General features: G+C 39.4%; 1 protein-coding gene across 2 annotated transcripts in view; it reads right to left on the bottom strand.

The window, feature by feature from the left end:
* Positions 1 to 25,679, bottom strand: part of PLXNA2 (plexin A2) — a 520,505-nt gene that overhangs the window by 182,608 nt on the left and 312,218 nt on the right. For both annotated transcript variants that reach the window (XM_020807529.3, XM_020807530.3), the window contains exons 6-9: positions 23,081 to 23,204; positions 19,509 to 19,662; positions 16,101 to 16,197; positions 11,200 to 11,314 (exon numbers count right to left, since the gene is read on the bottom strand). In XM_020807529.3, the coding sequence (XP_020663188.2) occupies positions 11,200 to 11,314; positions 16,101 to 16,197; positions 19,509 to 19,662; positions 23,081 to 23,204 (490 nt within the window). The remainder of the gene's footprint in view (positions 1 to 11,199; positions 11,315 to 16,100; positions 16,198 to 19,508; positions 19,663 to 23,080; positions 23,205 to 25,679) is intronic.

Raw genomic sequence — 25,679 nt, 5'->3', positions numbered from 1 at the left:
AAGTTGCTGCTGGCTTTTTAAAAAAATCCTTTCAGAGAAAAAAACACACTACGGAAAATTTCTCATCACACAAAGCAGGAGTATAACATTTTTCTCTCCTTTTCATGATAGCTAGCCAGATACAATTTGTTGAGTTTGCTATTAGTTTAAATGAACAAAATATGTCTAATCCAATAAGGCCAGTTTAGGGAACATAAATTTCTTATTGCAATCCTGACCTTTAAAGCAGAATTCCATTCAGAGAAATGCATAACATTATTATCTAGAAAAGCTTGTACAACAATATAATGTAGACAAAAAATATTTCAAAGATTGCACAAGGAAAAACAAATGAGTGCTCAACGGACACAAATTAGTGGTCAGTGAAAAAACTATGTACTACATTTTGCAGTTTAGTTCTCCAAAGCATTTGATTATGGACATCACCAAGTGTTCAGGCTTCCTACATCTCTTTGGATCCTCTCCATATAACATTACTGAACAAACTGTTTTTCTTTTGGACACATACCGAAATCTTTCTTTTTTATTTCACTGTGTTGAAAAATAATATCAAAACAATGAAACTGGAAACTGTAGATAGACAGACTGCCCAGTCTACACTGAGCAAGAAACAGCTGGCCTTAAGGTCCTGAAAGCTAACCTTCTGTAAGTATGTGAAAAATCTTGCCATTGCTTAGATTTTCACCGAAATAGGCCATCTTGGAAACTGCCTATGGACAAACGCTGGCTCTGCAAGTTGGAGACAGGGACAAGCACCGTGCCCTACAATTGGACACGATTGGACTAAATGTCAAGGGGAACCTTTACCTTTTACCAGTGCGAGACTGAAACAAAAGATGGATTTCACTTTCACAATTTGCTCAGAGTGACTAGTTAAAATTAGTGTTTCCTTTGTGAGGCTAATCACATTGAACAGGCATGAAAGGACAGGCCATTGATCACCCATACACACCCCATCTAAACTGTGCCTTTTACTAACTAGTACATATAACACAACAACAATGAATCCAAACCTGAATATTTTAAAGAAACAGTATTTTAAAATGCGCAACATTTATCTGAAAAATGACAAAAATGCATCAGAGACAATCTATTTCACTATGACCCATTTCTGAATCGTCCCATTTCTGTCTGATGACAAACCAGTAGCCAAATCTAATTGTTATTCACAGAATTAGTTAAATTTACAATTTAGCAAGTTCCATTAATTCTTTTCTAGTTGGGATTAACTGGATTTACACACCCAGTTTCCTGTTTCTGTTTTGGTCTGGTGTGGCTTTCACCTTCACTGTAGCTTTCTAAAAAATAATGGTGCCAATTAAGGCACACAGTCCATGAGCAGACATATAAAAGGATATTGTATTTCTCTCTCTCTCTCTCTCTCTCTCTCTCTCTCTCTCTCTGAACAATAGAATTCTTCCATCAGCACATCTACAACAATCCAGATAAGGTTTTGGTAAACCACAAAAGAAAATGGCACTAAAATCATACAGTGTGAATGTAACTAAGATCTTTCTCAAGAGAGATATATAGATCAGAGTCTCTGGTTTGGTTTCATGTATTATCTTATTTAATTTTATTCTCACATGGAACAGAAAACAAAGAGGAACTATTAAAATGGGCATTATAAGAGATGTGTTAAAATGGTAGCTTGTTTCAATTTCAAGAATGCTGTGTTTTCATGAACTATGGCCCAACATGTCATGTACTTCCTTCTAAAGATATTTTCATGAATTTGATTACTAGTTGTATGTGTCACAAAATGAAATGTTAATTACCTCTATAAAGACATTAGGAAAGATCTTCAGTACATGTATACGTTTCACTATACAATACTTTTAGACTCAAATCAGACTTATTACGAGATTCCCCCTAATATGCTAGGATATTATTTTAGCTGGTGAGTGTTTAATGAATGTTGGCACATCCTGAGTATATTTGACATTTTGAGTAGACAGAATGTATTTGAGTAGAGAAATATGTGTCACAGCTCCTATCCTAGTATATACATTAATTCTGATGCTAAGAAATCATGCATGTGCAGGGTTCACATTTATTACAACAGAGGAGGTAGCTCCTCACCTGGGTTCTGAAGCCTTTTCAACTGAGCAACCTTGCCCACTCCAAACACCAAGTTTCAGGCTCAGACATAATTAAAATATAGTTTGTTAACTCCATGGTACTAAGGAAGCCAAAAGAGAGAGGAAATGCTGAACAGAAAACATGACAAGAATAATAAATGCATGTTTCTCTCACATACGTGGCTCTGAAGCAATGTCTGAAAGGTAAATATTGTGAGATGAACAACTGAATTAGTCTGTGGATTTTGTATCATATGTTTCATGTAACATAAAGCTGAGCTCACATTCACATTTCATAAAATGGCAAAAAATAAGTCAGCCAAAAACTAATGACTACATTGGCAAGCTTTTCTCAACTTTGGGCTTCAGACACTAGTGAAAAGATCTAGGGGCTTAAAGGTCAGACAAATGCTTTGGCTTTTGCTGTTGACAATGATTATAATTGTAATAAACCTCAAAATGAGCTTAAAATACAAATAAATATGGACATTTTCTAGGAAATTACGTACATATATATATCTGGAATGAAACAGAATGGGCTAAACTTTCAGAGTCTGTGATTCTCTGCCTGCCTGATTCAGTACCACATAGGTGGAAACAACATAAGCAGTACAAACTAGGGATCAAAGGGTAAAAATGCCACCCAAATTTCAGGAAATACCTACACACATCGAGAAACAGTATTGTGTAGTAGGTAAACTGTCAGATTAGGACTCAGAAGACAAGGGTTTAAATCCTCACTAGGCCATGGAAACTCACATGGGGAGTGGAACAGGTAAAACCACTCCTTAAACAGTCACACACTTTGACAACCTGTTAAGGTTGGTGTAAGTCAGATGTGACTTGACAAAAATAACATAACATTTCCTCTTGTCTCCGTCACTGAGAGGAAATAATTGTAATATAGTTTTCTGGACCTCTTCCCCTACAGATACTAATTTTAATACTATATATCTCATGCAAGCATATAATGACCCTGAGTCTGTCCTCTAACTAAAATATTTCATATTATTAAAGGGCTCATCTGAAAGACGTAGTGTATGGCGAAGACCCTTTTTCTAATTAGCATTTAAGAAGTGGATCATACTTACTGAGTCAACAGCTTCTGTTATGATTGTTCATCTCAGAATCTTTCTTTCTGCTTTTGTTTAGTTTTGTTTCTTGTAAAAAGGTTCCAAACTCTCTTTATATCTGTCATTTTAATCTTGATTAACTTGATTTCTCATGAGTTTTAATATCTGCAATAGACTTGATCCAACAGTGTACTTCTGCTGGATTCTGCTCTGGGAGAGTTGCCAATCCCTCCAACAATCTCCAAATGGACATAAAAATTTGCCTAGGAGGACTGAAAAACCCACTACACCAGCTCTTCAGTAGGAGTGAAAGCTGAAGCAGGAAGAGGAGGTGGGGAGAAAGTCCTGATTTTTCTGGTGTTGGAAATACACCATTAGATCTTAGCCATTATTATATAACAGTGGGATGCTAATGGATTGGTACTTTCAGTCCTGAAGAAATGGATAAGAATGATTGCACAGGAACTATCTAGTAATTCCTGACAGAGTGACAAAAGGTCATTTTGGGCAATCAACATTAATGAGAATGGATGGCTTATGAATGAATGTAGATTTGCTAGTATTAAAAGCTTCTCGTTATATTTTGCCATTGCTTCCATAGCAACAAAGTATTTTCTCTCATAAATTCTAACACTGAAAACACAATGTGTGGTCTTATAATCAAGCTGGGTCAGTGTTGTTATGTGTATCAACAAAAATTACAATTCTCTAGACCAAACACCAATGTTCTCCCTTGATGCTGAGCTCCATGTCAATTTTGAATTCATATTGAGAATACATTGCTTCTTTTTCCACTCTCTAAGCCAGTATTTGTGTGTTCACAGTGGTCTATGCCCATTCTGTTTTCCCGTAAATCTTTTGATACTGTTTTCTTCTCAGTTGTAAACTGTTCAAACAAAAGTCATCCATATGCAAAAGTAAATATATGATGTTTGAGCAGTATAAATTATGACTAACTATTTACTGGATGGCAGCAAGTTTATAGAAAAATATTGGAAGACATGTATGCCAACACATAACAAACAACATAAGAAGGACTATGTTGGAGCAGACGAAGGGTATACAGTATCTAGCCCATCATTCTGTTCACATAATGAGTAACCTAATGTCCATGGGAAGCCTGCATTCAGGACATGAGCACAATAGCATTTTCCTGCTCATGTTTCCTACCCACCGACATATAGAGGAATATTTCTGATATAGGGTATGGTAATCAGAACTAACATGACATGGTGGCACTATGGGTTAAACCGCAGAAGCCTCCGTGCCGCAAGGTCAGAAGACCAGCAGTCGTAAGATTGAATCCATGTGATGGAGTGAGCTCCCGTCGCTTATCCAGCTCCAGTCAATCTAGCAGTTCGAAAGCATGCAAATGCAAGTAGATAAATAAGTACCACCATGGCGGGAAGGTAATGGCATTCCGTGTCTAGTCGCACTGGCCACAGAAACTGTCTATGGACAAAACGCTGGCTCTACAGCTTGGAAACGGGCATGAGCACCACGCCCTACAGTCGGGCATGACTGGACTAAATGTCAAGGGGAACCTTTACCTTTACCTAATCAGAACCAAAAGGAACTTGATAGCCTTATTGATGAATTGCCAGATGAATTGTCACTGCATACAAAAGACTAGCCAATGACACCCATCAATCACAGTGACAGATCATCTTCCCCCCTTTTTCACAATGAACACCCATAACAAAAAAACACCCTCATCACAGGAAACACCCAATCTCTTGAAAAGGAGAGAAACTCTGATCCCGCAGCTACAAATACTCAACAATCCCACACACTACACCAGAACACTGATGGAATTCTAGCTCCTGTCCTCTGAAGATGGCGGCCACAGACACTGGTGGAACGTTAGGAAGAAAAGCCTTCAGAACATGGCTAAACAACCCAAAAAACCCCACACCAACCACTGAGCCAGATAGCTCAGTGGTTTAGACATCTGGTTGTGGAGCCAGAGATTGGGAGTTTGATTCCCCACTGTGCCTCCTTGACAGGGGCTGGACTCAGTGATCCGGAGGGTCCCTTCCAGCTCTGCAGTTGTAATATGATGAGGATCATGATCATTAATATGCCTAGCCTCTTCCACAACTGCCTATGCTAGTAGCCAGTACTAGTCTTGCAGTAATGAATTCCACACCTTAAACGACGCTCAGGATAATGCAATTTCCCACTACTCATTTTCATTGTAAGACCCCAGGTTCTAATGTTCTGAAGAGATTAGGAAAGAGTTTTCACCTGAGAGAAAACATAAAGGAAGTTAACATGTTAATTGCTTCCTTTTATAGCAGCCTGCTCAGGTCCTTCGTTCAGCTGATGGTCCAGCTCATGTCTCTCTTGTGTCTGAAATTCAGCAGGTGAAGACGGAAAAGAGGAAGCTATATGGCTACTTTGCAACTTATCTTTCCAAGAGCAATTTTTAAAAATCCAGGAAAAGTTTTGGGTAATTTTATTTGCTACTCTTCTTAAAATCTGCATTTCGGGCCTGTTTTAAAATTTTTCTCTTGCGACTGTTTTATGCTGTTAACATTTAAAAATCGTTCCATAAGCTGCCTAGAGGGGATTCAATAGAAGTCTGAGATAGAAATATGTTAACCAATGTTATGACAATTAATTCTCCTCCCAAAAAATGAATCATCACAGTATTTTCAGTGAATCACTCACACATCTTCACACACTCATGGCTTGCACAGCCATAAGTGCACCATTGTTTACCTGTCTTAAGGGGAAATGTTGCCAAAGTGCAAACAGAAAAAGAAATCAGATCATCCTGAATGATGGTAGAAGGCAGAACTGCCTCTCAGCATTAACCAGGACCAAAGCGATGAAACATGAAAGTACCATTTTTTCAGTCATGTTGAGAAGTATAATCTTACTTCAAGGCTTTCAGGTTGCTGTCATTCTAAAATAAACAAGCAATTGCTAGCTACCTGCTGTGATTCTTACCATTGGTTAGCATTTGATAAAGGCTACGTGCTTTTAACCTTTCAGGAAAGGTGTATTAACTACTGCATCAGAACAGTAGCAGAAGTAAGCTCCTATGTTTACACCCTGATATTGAGTTGCATGACAGACAATATCCATAGAAGAGGTTTATATGTATATTTCCCTCTTTGACAGGAACTAGTCTGCCTGAAATATTATCATTTTTACTAGGCATCTGCACTGTCTTCAGAGATATGTGCAAAACCAGACTGATTCCACTGGGACTCTGAAGTAAATCAAGGAGCCTCTGTTCACTGTCAGAGTGGAGCAACATTACGACAGATCCTCCACATCCCCTTCAGCACTTGCAGGGTCAAAAAGGTGGTTAACAGTGTGAATTGAGGAAACGGCAAATTGAAAGTAACACAGTAGACTGATCTGCTGGCTCCAAAGAAGGTGAATGACAGCTAACTCTCCACTCTAAAGCCCAGTGTCACCTCTGGAAGCCCCAACCACTTACATGCTCCCAAAGGCTCAGATGGAGATCACCACACAGTATACACATTCCCTTGCAGCTACTTCACCAGCCATTTCACAGAGTTGTAAAATGAAGACTTGTTTGTTATGTAGATAGCCTTTTTGCATTCTGGAACTCTGCCCCCCCCCCTTTTAGCTTAGTTTTTGAGCTTTGAGAGGACAGAGTGGAAAAGATGGGGATTTTTTGATATGAAGCATTGCTATCTGCAACGTGCTTGCAACAGAATAACTGGATTACACCAAACAGCATTTTGTTTTCTTCAGAAAGGCTGAGCAAATTAGTCTGCTGGGCTAGTTGGGTACAAGTAAAGACTGGCACAAAATTAAGCAAAACTGGGTATAAATCAGGCTGTTCCATGGTTCATTTTGAGGCACTTTGAGGAAATGCACTTCCCCAGAACAAAACCAAACACAATCACTATTGTCAGCATTGGGAATTCATATATGTGCTGCAACTTGGACTTCCCAAACCCAATCTTCACCAAATTTGGACTGACTCTCCTCCCCACACCCTCCAAGTTTGGTAAATACTGGATTGGGGATGTCTGACAGGGATAAGCAGTGAGGTGGCCAAGTTTGCAGATGACATGAAACTTTTCTAGGTGGTGAAGACCAGAAGGGAAGGGATTGTAAAGAGCTCCATAAGTATCTCTCCAAACTGGGAAAATGGGCGGCAAAATGACAAATATGTTTCAACATAAGAAAATGTAAAGTAATGCACATTGGGTCCAAAAATTGAAACTTTATTTATCAGCTGATGAGTTCTGAGCTATCCATGACAGATTGGGAAAAAGATCTTGGTGTGCTGGTGGACAATTTGATGAAAGTGTCAATGCAGTGGCAGTGAAGAAGGCCAATTTCATGCTAGGTATCATTAAAAAGAGGACTGAATATAAAACAGCCAACATTATAATGCCATTGTACAAACGCCTGGAGAATTGCATATAGTTCTGGTCGCCGCACCTCAAAAAAGACATAATGGAACTGGAAAAGGTGCAGAAGAGAGTGACTAAAATGATGACTGGGCTGGGGCACCTTCCTTATGAGGAAAGGCTATAGCATTTGGGGATCTTTAGTCTAGAGACAATGTGCCTGAAAGGAGGGGACATGATTGAGATGTATAAAATTATGCAGGGGATGGATAAAGTGGATAGAGGAAAGCTCTTTTCTTTCTCATGCAATACCAGAACCAGGGGATGTTCACTTAAATTGAGTGTTGGGAGAGTTAAAACAGAAAAAAGAAAATATTTTTTTACCCAACGTGTTGTTAGTCTGTGGAACTCCTTGCCACAGGACATGGTGATGGCATTTTACCTAGATACCGTTAAAAGGGAATTGGACAGATTCCTGGTGGAAATGTCCATCGCAGGTTACAAGCCTTGATGGGGATGTATAATCTCCAGGCTTAAAAGTAAGGTACTTCAAAATGCCAGATGCAGGGGAGGGGTATCAAGATACAGGTGGCTAGTTGTCTCGTGTGCTCCCAGAGGCATCTGGTGGGGCCACTGTGAGATACAGGAAGCTGGACTAGATGATCCCTTGGCCTGATCCAGCAGGGCTCTTCTTATGTTCTTATGAGTTATAGCCACCCAAAGCAGTCCACCCCCCTAGGAAAGTGTTCTTTAGCCAACTGATGAAGAGCACTTTCTTGGGGGTGTGTACTTTGTGGGGTTATAACTTTTATATCCTAAATCCAATATACACCAAACTTGGAGGGGATGGGGAGGAGAATCAATTGAACACTCTCTGTGGGTTTGGCATCTCTAGCTTGCTTGTACAGGGACTGTTTTGCCTTTGCTGGGAGTCCTACATCACACAAACCATGGAACAATTTCATCTGAAAGGTTGTGGTTTGTGAATAACAACAAACCACCCACCACCACAAATTGCCATTTCCCCAGTTCATGCCCATCTCTAGGTATGAGTCCACAGGCTGTGAAGTAACTATGAACAATGATTTATTTACATCACTACTGCAATGCCTAGCAAGAATTTCACTTCAAATTCACACAACTTATTTGCTCAACATTGGGTAAATAGAGCTCTGCCGGCTGTAGGGGACAGTGGTGAAGTGACACAGACAGACAGATTTTCAGACTACTTGAGTCTCCCCAAATCAGGTCCTCTTGAAATCTTTCCTTTGGTCATTAGCAGATGAAATATAAACACAAAACAGTCAAGAAATACAAACCTGCAGGATGGAAACCATCTTACATGCCCAGATTTTTAGTACAGCTCAGCTTTTTGGGGAAATAGCTCTTCTGGACACACTGCCCAATTCCATGAGGTGGTTCTTAAATAGTAATTAGAGCAGACACAATCAGGATTCCCCCTGGAGTTGGATTCCCAGCTGTGTTACTCATTCACTTCCTTATTCTAGTCTAGACAAGTCACCCCCCCACCCCGTCCTCACTTCTTACTGAGGTAGTTAAGAGCAACTCACAACTGTGCAGAACTTTAACATTATCACTTTCAAACTGCCAAGCCAAATCCCAACACTGAACAAAGGGGATGCAGACAATCCCACAGGATAGGAAGGAAAATCCATCCTCATTTGAGCATAGGAAAAGTAAAAGATAATAGCTCCCCTGTGCCAACTTGAAAAAATGCATCTTGGTTTTGCATCAAGCTATTTAAAGCATTGCAATGTCTCTAGAGTTAAGAACTCCTCCTTGGGTATCTTTTCTCATGTCTGTGTGAAATGCTTTGAAGTTCAGGTAGGGCAAGCCACCTGGAGTCACTTTTGATTAAAGGCACCAACGAAGCAGCAATCGTTCTTAAACGTGCTTGTCTCATTGTTGCCAAAGTCTGGTCATGTAACTCTGCTGGTATTTATTAGATTTATGTCCTGCATTGCACCCAGCAGTGGTTCTGAAGGTAGATCAGGGTAAGACTGAATACAGAGTGTGTTTCATATTAAACACAGTTAAATTAAAAATGCAATTTAAAACACATAATTTAAAATTAATAAAATAAACACAGCACCCACTAAGCAAAAAATCTCTTCCTCAACAACCTGTCAGTTGCTGATAACATGCCTAAATAGAAAGATTTTTGCCTACTGGCTATTGTAGCTACTTACACAGAATCGAAAAAGAGAACATTCAACATAAAATGCACTCATGCACATACATACACACACAGAGAAAGATGACAAAAGAGGATCCTGGTTTGCATCAAACTGAATATGCCAAGTTATATATGTAGAGATACAAAACTAGGAGTGATTTTTACAATTTAAACAGAACTGTAGTGCATCTCACTCAAAAGGTGAAGACAGTGACTAGGAGATCTAGTTGTCTTCTGAGTCTGCTGTCAGGCTGTGAGCTGTGGACAGACCAAGTCTGTGATCACCCTCTTTATATCTCCTCAACTTTAAAATGAACTTGCACTAGGCAGGCCTTCAAACAAAGGATGCTTTCAAAGAGAGTAAAGTCTTCTGGAAGCCTTCAAATAGAGGACTGTCCTCTCTATAAAAAAATGGAACCATAACCACCCTACCTGCAGAGTGTGAATGATAGGGAGAAGACCAACTTAGTCTCCCTTAGTAAGGAATTTCAAAATATATATACACATATAGATCTAACTCTTATGAGGCTTGATTCATGCTATATCTTTCCTGGCACATTCTCTGATCATGAATACAGGTTTTGTTGTTTAAATCTGATATTTTATTTTGATTTAATGCACAGCATAATCTCTGAGAAAGAGGAAAGGTAACTTGATTATGCCTTTATTCTCTTCAATTTCACTCTTTTTCTATGCAAATGCCATCTTTATAAAACTGAATGGCAAGCCCTTGTCCCTGCTTGCGGCCTAAAATATATCCAAAGTTTTCACCAATACCAAGAAAGGAAATAATTTCATATATTGCGTCCTTCTCATCTTTCCTACATGACACAACCCCTCTGCTTAGCATTTCTTCAATACTGTCCACAAATAATCTTTATCCATAATAACCTCCCTGCTCCCACAAATATTCTATAAACTAGGTTCTTATTATTTTCTGGCTAAGATCTTCAGAAAGTCACTTGGTCATACCCTGTCAAAAGTGTCTTCTAGTAACATTTTGCACTGCTATGGTTGTGACAATGCATTGCTGGATCCTGCCAGCTATATATCAATAAATCCCATTTATTTACATGGGATTTATGATTGAGTAAACAAATGTCTCCTAACTGACTAAAGATACAACACCTATTTTTTGTATTTTTGCTAGAACAGAAGATTATGGCGATCACTATATCTGAATCAGTCAAAAAGACATTTACCATCCTTTCAAGAGAGATATTTTTCCCTCAAACTCTCTGCTTACCTATATCCCTCCATTTCCTGCTTGAATTGTGCTGTGCATTGGTGTAGTTCTGCACTCTCCATTTACTTTTTGCCCATCTATGTCCAGTCTTTAAATGAGCCCATCAACCAAATTACTCACCTTTGCTTTTCACCTTGAGAAAGTTCCAGTACTTTTTGCCAAATGGAGAGAACTCAGACAATATCATGAGCTTAAGTTCAGCAAGACTGTATTGTGTTAAAAGATGCAACTGAGTCCCTATACCCCATGTTGTCCATACCTCAGAAACATTGATCCGCCCTTCCTGAAAGGAGCATGTTGTGGGATCATGGGTGCAAAGGTTTCGATATTTACACCAGTGGCATCGAAAAGCACTGTTCACACAAGAGAGGCACCTGTCAAGAAGAATTAAAGACCAAATTATAGGGGTGAAGGTGATGCTTTCCAGGTTGCAGTCTAAGCAGATTTATTTATTGTTGATGGTGTGTGAGAATTACTGCATAGTCCAAACTGATATTACTGAGTCAACAAAACTGATAAATACAGATACTAACATGCTAAGACACTCATTAATACTTTTACAAATTTGGTTAAAAAGAATGAACACTTATGTGAAAAGAATGAAAAATTATGATCTACTACATACTAGATCCTTGATTCATTTTTGCAATCATGACAATAGCAGTTTTATGCCTTTCATTTTTTAAATGCCATCCTTTAACTGCCAATGTTTGTCTTATTTCTGTTGAATGGCTTGCCCATTTCTTAGCAGATGCATTTATGTACAAAATTGTGATTTTTCTTAATTTTGTTGATTATTTCTTCAGATAATTACATTTGATAATATAACCCCCCCCCCCCGCCCATCTGTTTCTTGATTTTCATTCTAAGTGCATCTGCCAAATAATGGGCAAGCTCAGGCTGATGAAAAAAATAATAATACAACATTGTACTTTAACTGCACAGTACAAATAATTATGCATTTGAACTGTACTTTCCAAACGGTCAAAGGACTTCACATACACAATCTATAAAAACTGCAAAAAAAACCCTGCCAAGGAGATTATTCTTATGTTCCTGGTGTTGTAGGTGCAGAAAACTGACTAAGAAAATAGCAGCTGGCACACAACGATCTAGGAAACTCACGCTGGAGATGAGATCTGAATAAAGAATATCCTGCTTCACAGCTCAGCCTCTTAAGAACTACAGTACATTGTTTATGTGCCTAGAATGGTCCTAACTGACTAGATAGGCGGGATATAAAATAAATAAATAAATAAATGTTGAATATATGCAATACATGTTCCTTGAAATACTTCCCTGGATATCTTACTATGTGTTCTGATTCGTAATCTCAAATTACCAGCAGAATAATTGTTTTGATTCCAAACAATGGATTTATACATCATAAAAATCAACTTTTTTGTCATATACAGAATTCATAGAGCCAAGGATCTCATCCTCTGTGGTTTCCCTTCTAATTAGAAGAACTTAAGGAGGCTTCACACCATCACCTTCCCCAGAACATGTTGTGCACAGAGGTACATTTATATGCTGGAGTAAATAAGTACTCTTAACTGTGCATCTATTTTTCACAGTCATCACATCTGGAATGCCTTAACTAGTGCTGTTTCTGCTTACATGCATAGTATAGATAAAGATCACTGCGTCTTTCAATCTGGTCTATGTGGAATTCAAGGCCAGGTTTTTAATATCTACTCAACCAAGAACATGGACAATGATTTCATGGGTGTTACAGTCAGCTCTGATGTCACCTGTCCTTCAAGGGTTTGGAGGGAGAGTTATCATCCAATGGTGGTCGGAAGGCGGGACATCAGGGGGAGGAGCTGTGTGGTATATATAGAAAGTGGGAGTTTTGATGTAGAGGGAGGAGGAGTTGGGTTCTGTGTGAACACGTGTGGAGAGTCTGTATAAGCTTGAGCTTTTCTTTACCTGATTACATGATATGTGTGTTTTACCAATCCATGTGTACCAATCAATAAACATTTAGTTCTTTTATTTTTAAATCCATTCCAGTCTGTGTGACTCAGTTCAGGGAATGGTTGGTGGCAGACTACCAGAAGTGTAGAGGTGTGGTGACGTAGCAACCTTACTTTATCTATACTATGCATAGTATAGATAAAGATCACTGCGTCTTTCAATCTGGTCTATGTGGAATTCAAGGCCAAGTTTTTAATATATACTCAACCAAGAACATGGACAATGATTTCATGGGCATGCCCTAAACTTGGAAAGCTGGTGTCATTGTTAAACCTAGTACCTCTACAGGTTATGTGAAGTACATATAAATTTGATTTACTAGGAATCATGGAAGTTCAATGCAGATCAAAATGTAGGAGTGACTAATGTATTCTGGGGTAGAGCCAATGGGTATGTATGCAGTTTCCAACTACCACAGCCGCACTTTTAAGAACATTTAGCCCAAAGCCAAGGTATTCAAATTATACAGACAGAAGGGAATCATATTGTGCCTGGGGACTGGACCATCAGAAGTAAGGGGACATGGGCTCTTAATTATGCATTTATTTGACATGGCCAAGTAGTCTTCTGTCACGCCCACATGAATCCAGCTGATATCTATTATAGCAGCATTTTGAATCATATTTTAATTGTTGTGCTTCCTTCTGGAAACAAATGTTGGCTAAGAATTGCAACAAACATAGAAGAAATAAGCAAACAAATTTCTGATCCATGTGTTACATAGCAAACTGGGACTGCATGAGCAGCACAGCTGCAAGTACAACTGGACATTTATGAGTAGTTGTTTATATATATTTATATCATTGGGTATGTACATAAAAACCATTCTGGTCCGGTATACTGTCTGCCAGTTATTGGGTGTTTTTTTGTTTTGTTTGTTTTGTTTTTGCTATAATTTCATTTTCTCTTATGAGGTATCCAAGTTTCACATGGCCCCAAATGGGTATTGTACTCGCGAGCTGAGTACACCTGTGAGCTGAGAGCACCTTTCCAGACTTCAGGTATGTAATGGTAGCAATACTGTAGTTTAATGCCACCTAGTGGGTCAGCTACAGCTGAAGACACCTGTGATTGTTCCAGATTCTTCTTTCAGCTTTGGTTAGCTTCTACAATGCTTCAAATTTTTCTTCCCTTTTCACTCAGATGGTGTTTGTTGTTAATTTTTTGCCTTGGGATATTTTGAAAGCAGCTCTTCCCAAGAAAAGAGAAATCCCTAAACAGTGTTTGAATCCTAAGTATTTCTGCTTCTGCTATACAGAACAAGCTTCTTTCTTCCTTTTCTAATATGGGAGAATGTGTGAGAAAAGGGGAGTGTTTATATTTTCAAAGGTCAATAGCATCCATATGGTGTAAAAGTTTACTTCCTCATGCTGCTTTCCCTATCTCATGGCATCAATGCCTCCGGTTCAGATTTCCCACTGCAACCAATGGTAATTTGACAGACAGTCCACATTTTTTTAAGGCCTCTGTAGACGACTGAGGACTATCGAAATCCATGGCAGTATTGCAACAAGAAATTAAACTGAAATAAAACCTTAGTTTAAAAACAACAGCAACCTGCAACCTAATATAAGCTATATCAGGAATTTCATCAAGTCATAAACAGAAGATACTTCAATGCCAACTACAGAGTTTGGGCAGCTCCCTCCCCCCATCTCATCCCATACTGTGCTAAAATGCACATTAACCATCTTCTCCCATCTTAAATCCTCGATTGTAATTTCCTTTTGATTCTTCTGTAATGACCTTAATAGCTAAGGAAGCTTATTCTAATCATACAAATGCAAATCTGAGTGGGATAGGAATATTAACCAGCATGGGCATATTTAATTACCCATTTATTTGACCCATTTCTTTCTCCTTTTCGAGTTCACAGGGATCTGAGTGGCATCTGCTCTTTAGCTTAATTTCCAGCTGAGGGTGGGGGAGAAGAACAGGAGAAGGAGGAGGAAGTTTTTCTTTATGTTGCATTTACATGCTCGTATCTGAAAGTGGAAGGTTCCCATTGTCAATATGGAGCATATCATTTTAGCTTGTGATCATCTCTGTATTGTTTCTGTTTGGAATCCCCTTTTCATTATTCCTTCTGTTTTAGTCATAGGTGTTCTTCCTGTTTTCATACTACCTTACTTCAGCAAGGACAATTATGCTGACTGTGGTTCCTCCTTGGGCTTCTGAGTGACTAAACCATATTCACTTTCATTCCATTATCAATGGGAAACGCTCACTTGGAGGAATAATTTATTTCTTATGAGGGTCAACAGATGAAGAGAAGATCCAGGGGTTACAGTATTTAACAAAAACAAGACTTGGTTTTAAAGCAAGGATCATGAATGTGTGGCCATCTATTGGACTGCAACTTCAGTAATCTCTCACAATTGGCTATGCTGGTTCTGGTTGGTGAGAATCACAGTCCAACCATCTGGAGGCCACACATTTTTCACTGTTGCCTTCAAGTTTGCAAAGCTACTATGAACTAAGGTTTTTTCAGTACATGTGGTATAAACAAGCAATATACCAAAGAACAGTACCAAAAATCAAATTTATTGCTTTTGTTCATTTATTTTACTCGTTTTGAGTCTACCACTCAAAACTTGTTTGAGGCAGCTAATAATGATTATTTTGAAACCATTTTATACTGATGATGACATATGTGTATGTCTTTAGTACATATTTATCTAAATAATATATTTAATGATAAGACAATCAAGTTATGCTCATAATCTATATATATACCTAAAAAGAGAAAATCAGAGAGAGGAGGTTTGTCAGTTTGATATAGCAGTCAGAGTTCTAGACTAGGATTTAGGAGATCTGAGTTCAGATTCCCACTCAACCATTAGGGAGTGGCAATGTAAACCACTATGTCAATATCTGATGTACCTTTGAAAAACCTATTAGGGTGGCCATAGCAACAAAAGACTTGATAGCATTTAAAACACATCTTAAAAATAAAACCAGTTCCTGTGACAAACTCAGGAAATAAACATTCTGCCTATTGCAGATGTTAACCAACACTGGTTCCTGCTGCTGTGAATGCTGGTCATGTACCCATCTTACCTTGGTTTCCAGACCTGTTACTTGACTCAGAATTTTTCCTGCACTAAGAAATTTGGAGGCAAATCTAACATTATTGGTTAGGTCTTCAGGAGTAGGAAGAGTAAGAGAAGAATATCTTACAGCTGATGAGCACTGCAGTTGTAGAACTTGAATTCTGTGCTGACAAACATCTTCCCTGTCTCTCTGGATTTTAGCAGCAGCTCTATACCAAACCAGTCTGGGGAAGGGGGAGGAGAGATGGGAGAAGAAGCAGAAAACAGTTATAAAAATCAATTTTCTTCAAGTTCTTGATATGTAGTCTGATAATCTTCCAGGCCATCTTCCTGTCTTGCTGGTTTTCAGTAACGAGGAAATGCTCTCTTCTGAACACTCATGAAATTATATTTACAATATTTTTCTTTTATATCTGGATGTGACAAATGCAATTAATGGCTTTGAAACCAAGTTAGCTCCCTACACAGGGCTGTTGTAGAGAGATTGGACCTTATATCCCTAAGAGGCCACTTCTTGTCCTGCTTCCTGTCACAGCCTTGTGGCACAGTGGTTAAATTACTGTACGACAGCCAAAACTGTGTTCATGACACAGGGTTCAATCCCAGCTAGCTGGCTCAAGGTTGGCTCAGCCTTCTATCCTTCTGAGGTTGGTTAAATGAGTACCCAGCTTGCGGGGGGGGGGGGGCAATGTGTAGCCTGCATAATTAACTTGTAAACCATCCAGAGAGTGCTTTAAGTGCTATGGGGCAGTATATAAGCAGCATGCTTTGCTTTTTGATGTTAAGGCCTAGGATTCACATTACTTTAACACTGCTCCTTCCCATGCCTCAGGTGATATGCAAATCACTAGATAGGCAGAAGGAATCTATGCTGCATCCCCTTCTCATGCCAGAATCAAGTTTACAAGCCTGATGTTAAAATGGGGAGTGTTGCAGTATGCATATTTCTTCCACACTCCAGACCTTGAATATTACCTCAGTGAAGAGAAGTGGCATTGCTCGGAGTCCCATACCACTGACGGAACATGAATATAGGTCCTAAGACTGACAAGCACCTATAAGGTGGGCACAGAAATGCCAGCTGCACTGTTACAGAGATTTCTTGCACCGAAGACTCTAAAGTCAGTATTAAAAGGGGATTAGTACTCTGACAAAACTGGAAACAGCCAAAATAGCCATAAAGCTTAAAAAGACATAAAGCACAAATAGACACTTGTTGTCTTGCAGCTTGTGTTTGTGTTCTCTCTGCTTCGCTCTGTTCAGATTTTTCAGGCCTGAATGTTTATGCACATTTATTAAGTATTCTGTGCATGTAAAACAGTTAGCAGGAGATTTGGAAAAGAGCCAATGAGAAAATAAGTTTAAAACAATGAACTGTTGGGTAATAGCAAGTGTAAGAGAGAAGTTGACAGCAATGATATTAGCAAAGCAACAGCCCAAAAAATAGAAAGCTGCTCCACCTACTCATGATGACTAAGTCAGACTTTGCAGTACAAGTAACACCCACACTACCTCCTTCTTCGTTTGCTTCAAATAACAAAAGAGTGAGATCCCCTAATGGTAACATAAGCGAAGAAAGCAGATGGCTTGAAGAATGACTTTTAAATTTGTTGGGTTCATAAAGTTTGGTTTGGGCAGATGACACCTACTAGAGCACACAGATACACGATTTATAGACTTTTAGATAACAAGTCCCATTATCCTTCAAGATTGGTTATGGTACCTAAGAGAGATAGGAGTTACAATACAGCAACATCTGGAGAACCAAGCTGTTTTCCTGGTAAAGCAGAAGCAAAGTGTGCTGCTTATATACCGTCCCATACCACTTCAAGCACTCTCTGGGCAATTTACAAGTTAATTATGCAGGCAACACATTGCCCTCTCCTCCAGCACTCCTTTTACCAACCTTGGAAGGATAGAAAGCGGAGTCAACCTTGAGCCAGCTACCTGGGATTGAACACAGTTTGGGCTGCAGTACAGCAGTTTAACCACTGAGCCACAAGGCTCCTGGTACTTCAAAAAAAAAAAAAACATACTTGTGCATGATGCTGCTTTCTTGCTGAATCTTTGGGTTAAGCTTTGCCTGCTGGGTAAAAAAAAATATAGCCAAGCCCCAGGCCATAACAACACTTGCTAACAAACTTCAAACTACCATGCCCACCCAGTAAAGAGAAGAAACAAATTGACAGGGCCAGGTTGGTACTCACATGTTGGTGATTCCAGGACAGGCCTAACAAAGCAAACACCTCAGAACAAGAGCTAATCCTCAGCAGGTCTTTTCCACAAGTGTTGTATGGTAGGCCTGTCCTCTCTTGCAGGGACCACTCCAATACAAACCAGCAAAAACAGAACAGCAAAATGGCATTGCAAATCCAAGAACTAGGCCAAGGCCAGCCCAATTAATCTTTGCTGCAAATTACAAAATGGATTCCCTTTCCATAATTAAAGTCTGCTGCTTACAAATTATGACATTACCATTACAAAATTCTGCAGCAAATCACAACATGGATTCTCATTGCATAATGTATATCAAAACACATGCTGGCATTTGTACTGAATTAGACTTGCACACTTGTAAGGTAACAGATACCTGAGGGCAGCAGGCTAACTTGGAGGCCAAAAGACATGCTGTATGATATACACAGGTCAATTCTTCAAAGCAAAGTAATGCCTGGAGAACTGCCACTACTGTACCGAAGGGCTACTATCTGAGGCAGCTGCCTGCCTCATGGTAAAGCAAGTCTTGTCTGAAACCTGGCAACAAATACCAGTGCCAGCACTGCGACATCTCTTCGTCACATACTTCCACATATAATGATATTACAGGGCTTAATAGTATCAACCAATCCATCAGGAGCCTCAGTAATTCACAAATGTGATATATGTCACTGCCTGTCAGTGATGTCCCCTTGCTTATTTTTAGACTAAGAGATTGCTGGAGGTGGAAAGAGTATTAATAAGACAAAATTTTGCAGTGTTCAATAACCAGAGGGACAGCACTTCAGTTTCCCAGGATATTTTCCTTCTGATCTCAAAGCTCAGTGGAAAGTCTGCAAAAATCAACTCCGATGTGAAGCTAAAATGCAAACTTGATTCAATTCAATAGAAAGCAGAATTTGTGGTTCTTTTTTCCCTCAGAAAAGGTGTTAAAAGAGAACAAAGAGCCATAATCTTTTCAGTCCCAAGGGACATATTTGTTGGTAGCTCAGACATCAGAGGCTGCACTTATGCCTCATCTCACTTACACATATACCACAAGGTACGTCTTTCTTCCTAACTGGAATGAAATGATTGGCCACCTTTCCATTCACTTCTTAAGTGTGGAAAGAATGATCTTGTATGAAATTCTCAGGGAGGGGAGGAAGAAAATACTATTCTATTCATTTCTCAGTTTTTCTTTACATGGCTCACTTTGTTTATATGCTAGCAACGGAAAAGAACAATCTGCACAAAATTGGAGAGCAACAGGCAGAGGCTGTAAGCTCCTGTCCATATCACTGGATGGTATTGTATTCCAATTGAGAAGAGAGCTCACCTTGGTCCACAGGTATGGCAGGGACATCCTTAGATGCTGGTGAAACACAAATAATCTGGTTGCCCAAAACCTGGCCTTCCACTTCAGTGAGGTTTCCAAATACACAGGTGATACCAGTTGATAGGTCAGGTGCATCATTCACCAGCAAGCTAAGCTAGGAGGGAAGAAAAAGGAAAGAAATCACCACTTCATAGCATAACAGAGAAGGAAACAGGAATGTGAAACATTATTTCTTTCTCTCTTTTCTGTAAAGGAACAGCAGCAAAGCTCTTTGACAATCTCTTAGGTCACAACATAGCAGTTGCAGTTGCTTTGCTGACCTAATCATACAGTACAGAGAAGAAGAGTTGACAATTCTCTCACAACCTGACTATGCAAACTTTTCAGTAACACTGCAGGCATCTCAGATTTCAATGTGGGGAACTTTCTTGCCTATGCCACTTGAAAATATAATGGAAATGCTAAAAGAAATCAGACTGGTAAGTAAAAGGTGGCTCTTGGGGGGCCTATTTTCACAAACCCATCAGATCACAATAAACAATTGTCAATTTTTGTTTACTTCCATGGTGACACATGCTGAGGAGACAGTATAGATGCCAGTGTCACACACAGAACTCAGCATGAACTGGTTGTTTAACTACCAGTGTGAATGCTCAAAAAGCTACATTCACAGTGGCATGCAAAAAAACCAATTATCACTGTATTGTCTGTGGCTACCTTAGAGTGTCACACTCATAGTTAATTTGAACTGCCACACTCCAAGAAGGTTATAGAATAAACCCTTAACTCTGAGCCAATGACACAACAGTTCACATTGAACATCAATCTTAAACCAATTCTAAAATTAGAGTCCTGAGGCAAGAGTGATCAATTGATTGACTGACTGGTTTGTTTATTTTTTTCCATGTGGAACAAACAACCTTGTAGTAATTATTTTCTCACAATGTTGTTATTTAAATGGGGAAAATTATTTATTTATTTAAAATATTTCTATCCTGCCTTTCTTCCTAAAAGGACCCAAAGTGGCTTACACCATGAAAACAGTATTTAAAAGCTAAAAACAGTAAGTATACAAATATTTAAAAAATAATTAAAGAAGTATATTAAAATGGTAACTAAGATCAACATTAAAACACATTTGAAACAACAGAACACACCAGTCCATTCAAAACCACCAGTCATTAAGGAAAAGCCTGCTTAAAGAGGAAGTCTTTGCCTGCCTGCAAAGATGGGGCCAGCCTAGCTTTTCATGGAAAGGAGTTCCAGAGTCTGGGAGCAGCATCAGAGAAGGCCCTCTCCCATGTCCCCACCAAGTGCACCTGTGAGGGTGGTAAGATGGAGAGAAAGACCTCTAGCTGCCTAGAGTGGTCCTAATCCGACCAGATAGGCGGGATATATATAAATAAATAAATAAATAAATAAATAAATAAATAAATAAATAAATAAATAAATAAATAAATAAATAAATAAATAAATAAAATGATCTTAATGGCTGGACAGGCTCATAACGAGAGATGCCATCTTTTAGATAGCTTGGACCCAAGCCATTTAGGGCTTTGTAGGTTAAAACCATCACTTTGAATTGTGCCTGGAAATACAGAGGCAGTCAGTGCAGCTGTTTTAACGTGGGTATTGCATGTTCCCTGTAACAAGCCATAGTTAACAATCTGGCAGCAGCATTTGGGTCCTTTGAAGTTTCTGAACACTTTCCAAAAGGCAGCTCCACGTACAAAGCAATAGAGTAATCAAACCAAGATGTATCTAGGGCATGTGTCACTGTGGCCAGATCAGAACACTCAAGAAATGGGCGCAGCTGGCGCACTAGTTTTAACTGTGCAAAGGCATTCCTGGCCGCTGCTGAAACCTGGGCATCCAAGCTCAGAGGTGAATCTAGGAGCACCTCTAGGCTCCATGCCTGTGCTTTTAGAGGGAGTGCAATCTCATTCAGTACAGGCTGCAACCCTATTCCCTGATCTGGTTTTTGATTGATAAGGAGCACCTCTGTGTTGTCTGGATTACGTTTCAGTTTATTCACCCTCATCCAGTCCATTACTGACACCAGACACTGATTTAGAACTGAAGCAGCTTCCTTGGATTTAGATGGAAAGGAGAAATAGAGTTGGTGTCATCAGCATACTGGTGACACTGAGCCCCAAAACTCTAGATGATCTCTCCCAGTGGTTTCATGTAGATGTTAAATAGCATAGGGGACTAAACAGAAACCACAGGAATTCCACAGCACCACCCTCTAGGTTCTCCTTTCTAGGAAGGACCAGAGCCACTGTAAAACAGTGCCTCAAAGTCCCATCCCAGAGAGACAGCCCAGGATACCATGGTTGATGATATTAAAAGCTGCTGAGAGATCCAAAAGTATCAACAGGAACACACTTCCCCTATCCAGTTCCCAGCGTAGGTCATCCACCAAGGCAACCAGAGCAGTCTCTGTCACATAATTAGGCCTGAAGCCAGTTTGAAATGGCTTTAGATAATCCATATAATCATGGAATCCCTGGAGCTGAGAAGCCACAACCCACTCCAGCACTTTGCCGAAGAATAAGATATCAGAGACTGGCCGGTAATTACCCAGTACTGTAGCTTCCAAGGATGGTTTTTTTTTCCAATTATGGTCTTACTACTGCCTTCTTCAAGCAAGCTGGGATCCTATCCTGCTGCATTCACTTCCCCTTGGACCCACTTGACCAGTCTTTCTCTGGCAGCTTTTGTAACCCATGATGGGCCAGGGTCTAACACTGTAGTCCCCAACCTTGGGCCATCAGATGTTCTTAGACTACAACTCCCAGAAGCCTTCACCACCACCTCTGTTGACCAGGATTTCTGGGAGTTGAAGTCCAAGAACATATGGAAGCCCAAGGTTGGGGACCACTGGTCTAACAGACAAGTGGTAGCCTTCACTGCTCCAAGGATCCCATCCATATCATCAGGCTGCAGAAAACTGAAACTTATCCATCCACACAGAACAAGCAAAAGCCATAGTTACATCTACAGGACCTGTATTAACTACAGCATCTAAGTTAGAGAGGATCCGAGCGATTTTGTCTGCAAAGTGCTCTGAAAATTTTTCACAGCAAGCTACCACTCAACAACAACAACAACAAAAAGAGATTCCCCCTCACCACCAATCAGTGAAGAAATATAAACTGTACCAAGTGGTTTTGCAAAGGGACTTTGTTTGTTTGTTTATTTGAATTGTATACTGGATGGTTCATAACATAGTCACATTAAATCACATTAAATTAATAATACAGTACAATACACAAATTAAAATCACAAAATTAATAAAACCTTGGTAACTAACTAAACCTATCTTTAAATAAACAAACAAATTAAAACAACTTTGGATATCTCAGGCAACAAGCACTAATTAAAAGCAGCTTTAAATTATTTTTTTCTCCCTTCCCTTTTGGCCTTCCTATACCTGAGTGTCATATATAAGGAATAATTATTATTGTGCTATTTTATTGGACAGTAGCACATTACACTCGTGTGGCTGTTCAAAAAATAAGCACAGGAGACATTTTTCAAGCAAGCAACCACATGCCCTAACCACCTACCGGAAGGCTGTGCTCAGAAACTGGGATGCTGCTGGGTTGAACAATGATACTCATGCACTGGTTGATGCTGGCTGCAAACCGGTATGGTTCATCTGCTCTCTCGCACTTATCCCTCCGGGAGCACCTGATATCAAGAGCACAAGAATGTGTGAATAGACAACTTGCCTTCTCAAAACTCTTCACATCACTTAGAAATTGACCTCAGGTGCCAACTGGTACCAGGAAATATACATATATTCTAGCAAAATGGTAACAGCTATAGAACATTTCACTCATTTCACTGAATATACTGCCATTTACCTATTTATCTCATCTGAGTGTCTCTGTGTAGGAGGCAGCAGTATGTTCTGTTACAATGACGGTCTTCTCAGGAATGTCCTATTTGTAGTGTCTCCCAGTCATCAACCAAGTTTTATATGTAATCAGCCCAAACATTGATATCTTACCTCTGGACAATCCAGAAGTGTCATTATATGCTGTTATATAACTTCTGACCTATGGTGGCCGTATGAATTAGTGACTTCCAAAAGGTTATATCATTAACAGCTCTGCTCATGTCATACAAACTAAAGGCCATGCTTCCATTTATTAAGTCAATGCATTCCATGTCTTCCAGTTTTCATAGTGTTATACTGTCTTTTCCAGGGAACCTTGTTTTCTCATGATGTCTTCAAATTACAATAGTTTCAGTTTAGTGATTTTAGCTTCTAAAACAAGTTCAAGCTTCAAGTATATGAATAAATTGCATTTTGGCTTCCACTGACTCCATCAAATTTTAATCACAATCTATTTATAAAGAATACTGTTTTTCTTAGATATGAGAAATATCAGTATGTTTACAGGACAGAGGCTAGATCTGCCCCTTCTCATTGCTTCACTTCTGAAGAATAATGTCCTTTGTTCCCATGTAGACCCTACAAGCAAGTAGGAAGCCAGATTTTTCAAGATTCCTGCTTGTGTTTAGGCACAACCAATAACTTCAGTTTCAGCTCTCCATTGCTCGCATGAACAAAGTAAGAAGTGTGGATGGGGCTGCTGGGCAAACCTCTCTCTCTATAGCTGTGTAGATTATTCTGAATTTCAGAATCACAGAAAAGAGCTAATGCAATATCCAAAATGTCCAAGTGTTTGTGCTTCACAACATTCTCTGTCTTGATGTTTAAAACTGGAGCACAACAAATTTCTGTTATCAATAAGTGATAAATATGTTCCATGGAGATTCTTCTTACTAGCTTCATCCGATCTACATACTTTTGAGCAAATGTGGAAATAAACACAACTTACAGCTTGAAATTTGTTCATTCCTGACCTTGCTATATGTTCCACTATGTGTTCTACTAAAGAAACATATATTTACAATATAAATGCATTAGAAAAATATACAAGAGACACTCCATACATTTCTAAAATGCGCAAAAGCATGCTAAAGTTGACATGGATGTGCATCTATTAAATCCATTTGTTAACCCATCATTTTGGAAAATATTCATAAAAACAATTTTTTTCCAGTTAAAAAAGCAGAATTAGCATGGAGGTGGGCACAGAAATGTACTTGAAAAATCTGTTGACTTTTGCAGGCTGAGCACATGAAAAAGGTTCCCTAACTAGGAAAGCTGGATACTGGGCTTTGTGATTAGCTCTGACTCTTCCCTTTTCTGATCATTAGATCCACCAGCTACTCAGGTTTGAATACCAATGGGATGCAGTAGTAGTGTAACATCTTTTAATTAAAAAGGAAAGCAGTGGCTAATTAATCTCCTTCTCATAGAGGTGGAAAGGTCTTACAGCTTGGATTCCTCCTTTTCACTCTGGAGACATGAAAGTTAAGGTTCGTTATCATGCCTGAGTCTCTCAGGTACTCTCCGCCACTGCTTCCTCCTTGAACAGAGGCCATTACGTGTCATGAGCTGAGTTATGAGCACTACAGCTGGCATGTGTTGGACACCTGGCTCATCACCAAAGTCATTTTATTTGAGAAGAGCCCCCGGAGTGGGTTGAAACTCTTGAGCATCTATCAAAATAAAGACAAATGGAGAGAAAAGGCTAGTCATGTCTCTGTCTTTCCATTTCCTTCATCATGAGAGGTGAAGAGGTCATGAAGCACAGCAAGAGGCAGCTCTAAGTCAGTCTGCAGGAGAGGAAATGCTCCAAATAACCACTGTATATGCTCTTCTGCCTTTAGCACTTAGTATAGCAGGTACACAGATATTAGGCTACACTAAGCACATTTATTTCATACACAAGGAAAGGGTTCCTTAAGGAATGAGGGTTCTTTACATGCTTTTGCATAAATTCTGTTCCTTTATGAGGTGGGGAGGGAATTCTTCTTTTCTTGCAGAACATTTACCTTTTATTAATGATTTAAGGGTGGTTAGTTTGAAGTACCTGGGTGTACATGAACCCCATGGCCACACTTGGAACAGTTACCTTTGCCTCTGCCTGTTCTCAGCAGCTGCCATATTCTTAACAATATGGGTCCATTTGCTAGTAGGGAGGCCAGATAAGATTATCTTCAGAACACTTCCAGCCTTGATTCTATGGCCAGCAATATAATCTCTCTCTCTCTCTCTCTCTCTCTCTCTCTCTCACACACACACAC

The sequence above is a fragment of the Pogona vitticeps genome, chromosome 4, assembly GCF_051106095.1.
Source record: "Pogona vitticeps strain Pit_001003342236 chromosome 4, PviZW2.1, whole genome shotgun sequence".
NCBI classification, from domain to species: Eukaryota; Metazoa; Chordata; class Lepidosauria; order Squamata; family Agamidae; genus Pogona; species Pogona vitticeps.
The sequence above is the reverse complement of the archived record's forward strand: the minus strand, read 5'-3'. Positions and strand labels throughout refer to the sequence as shown.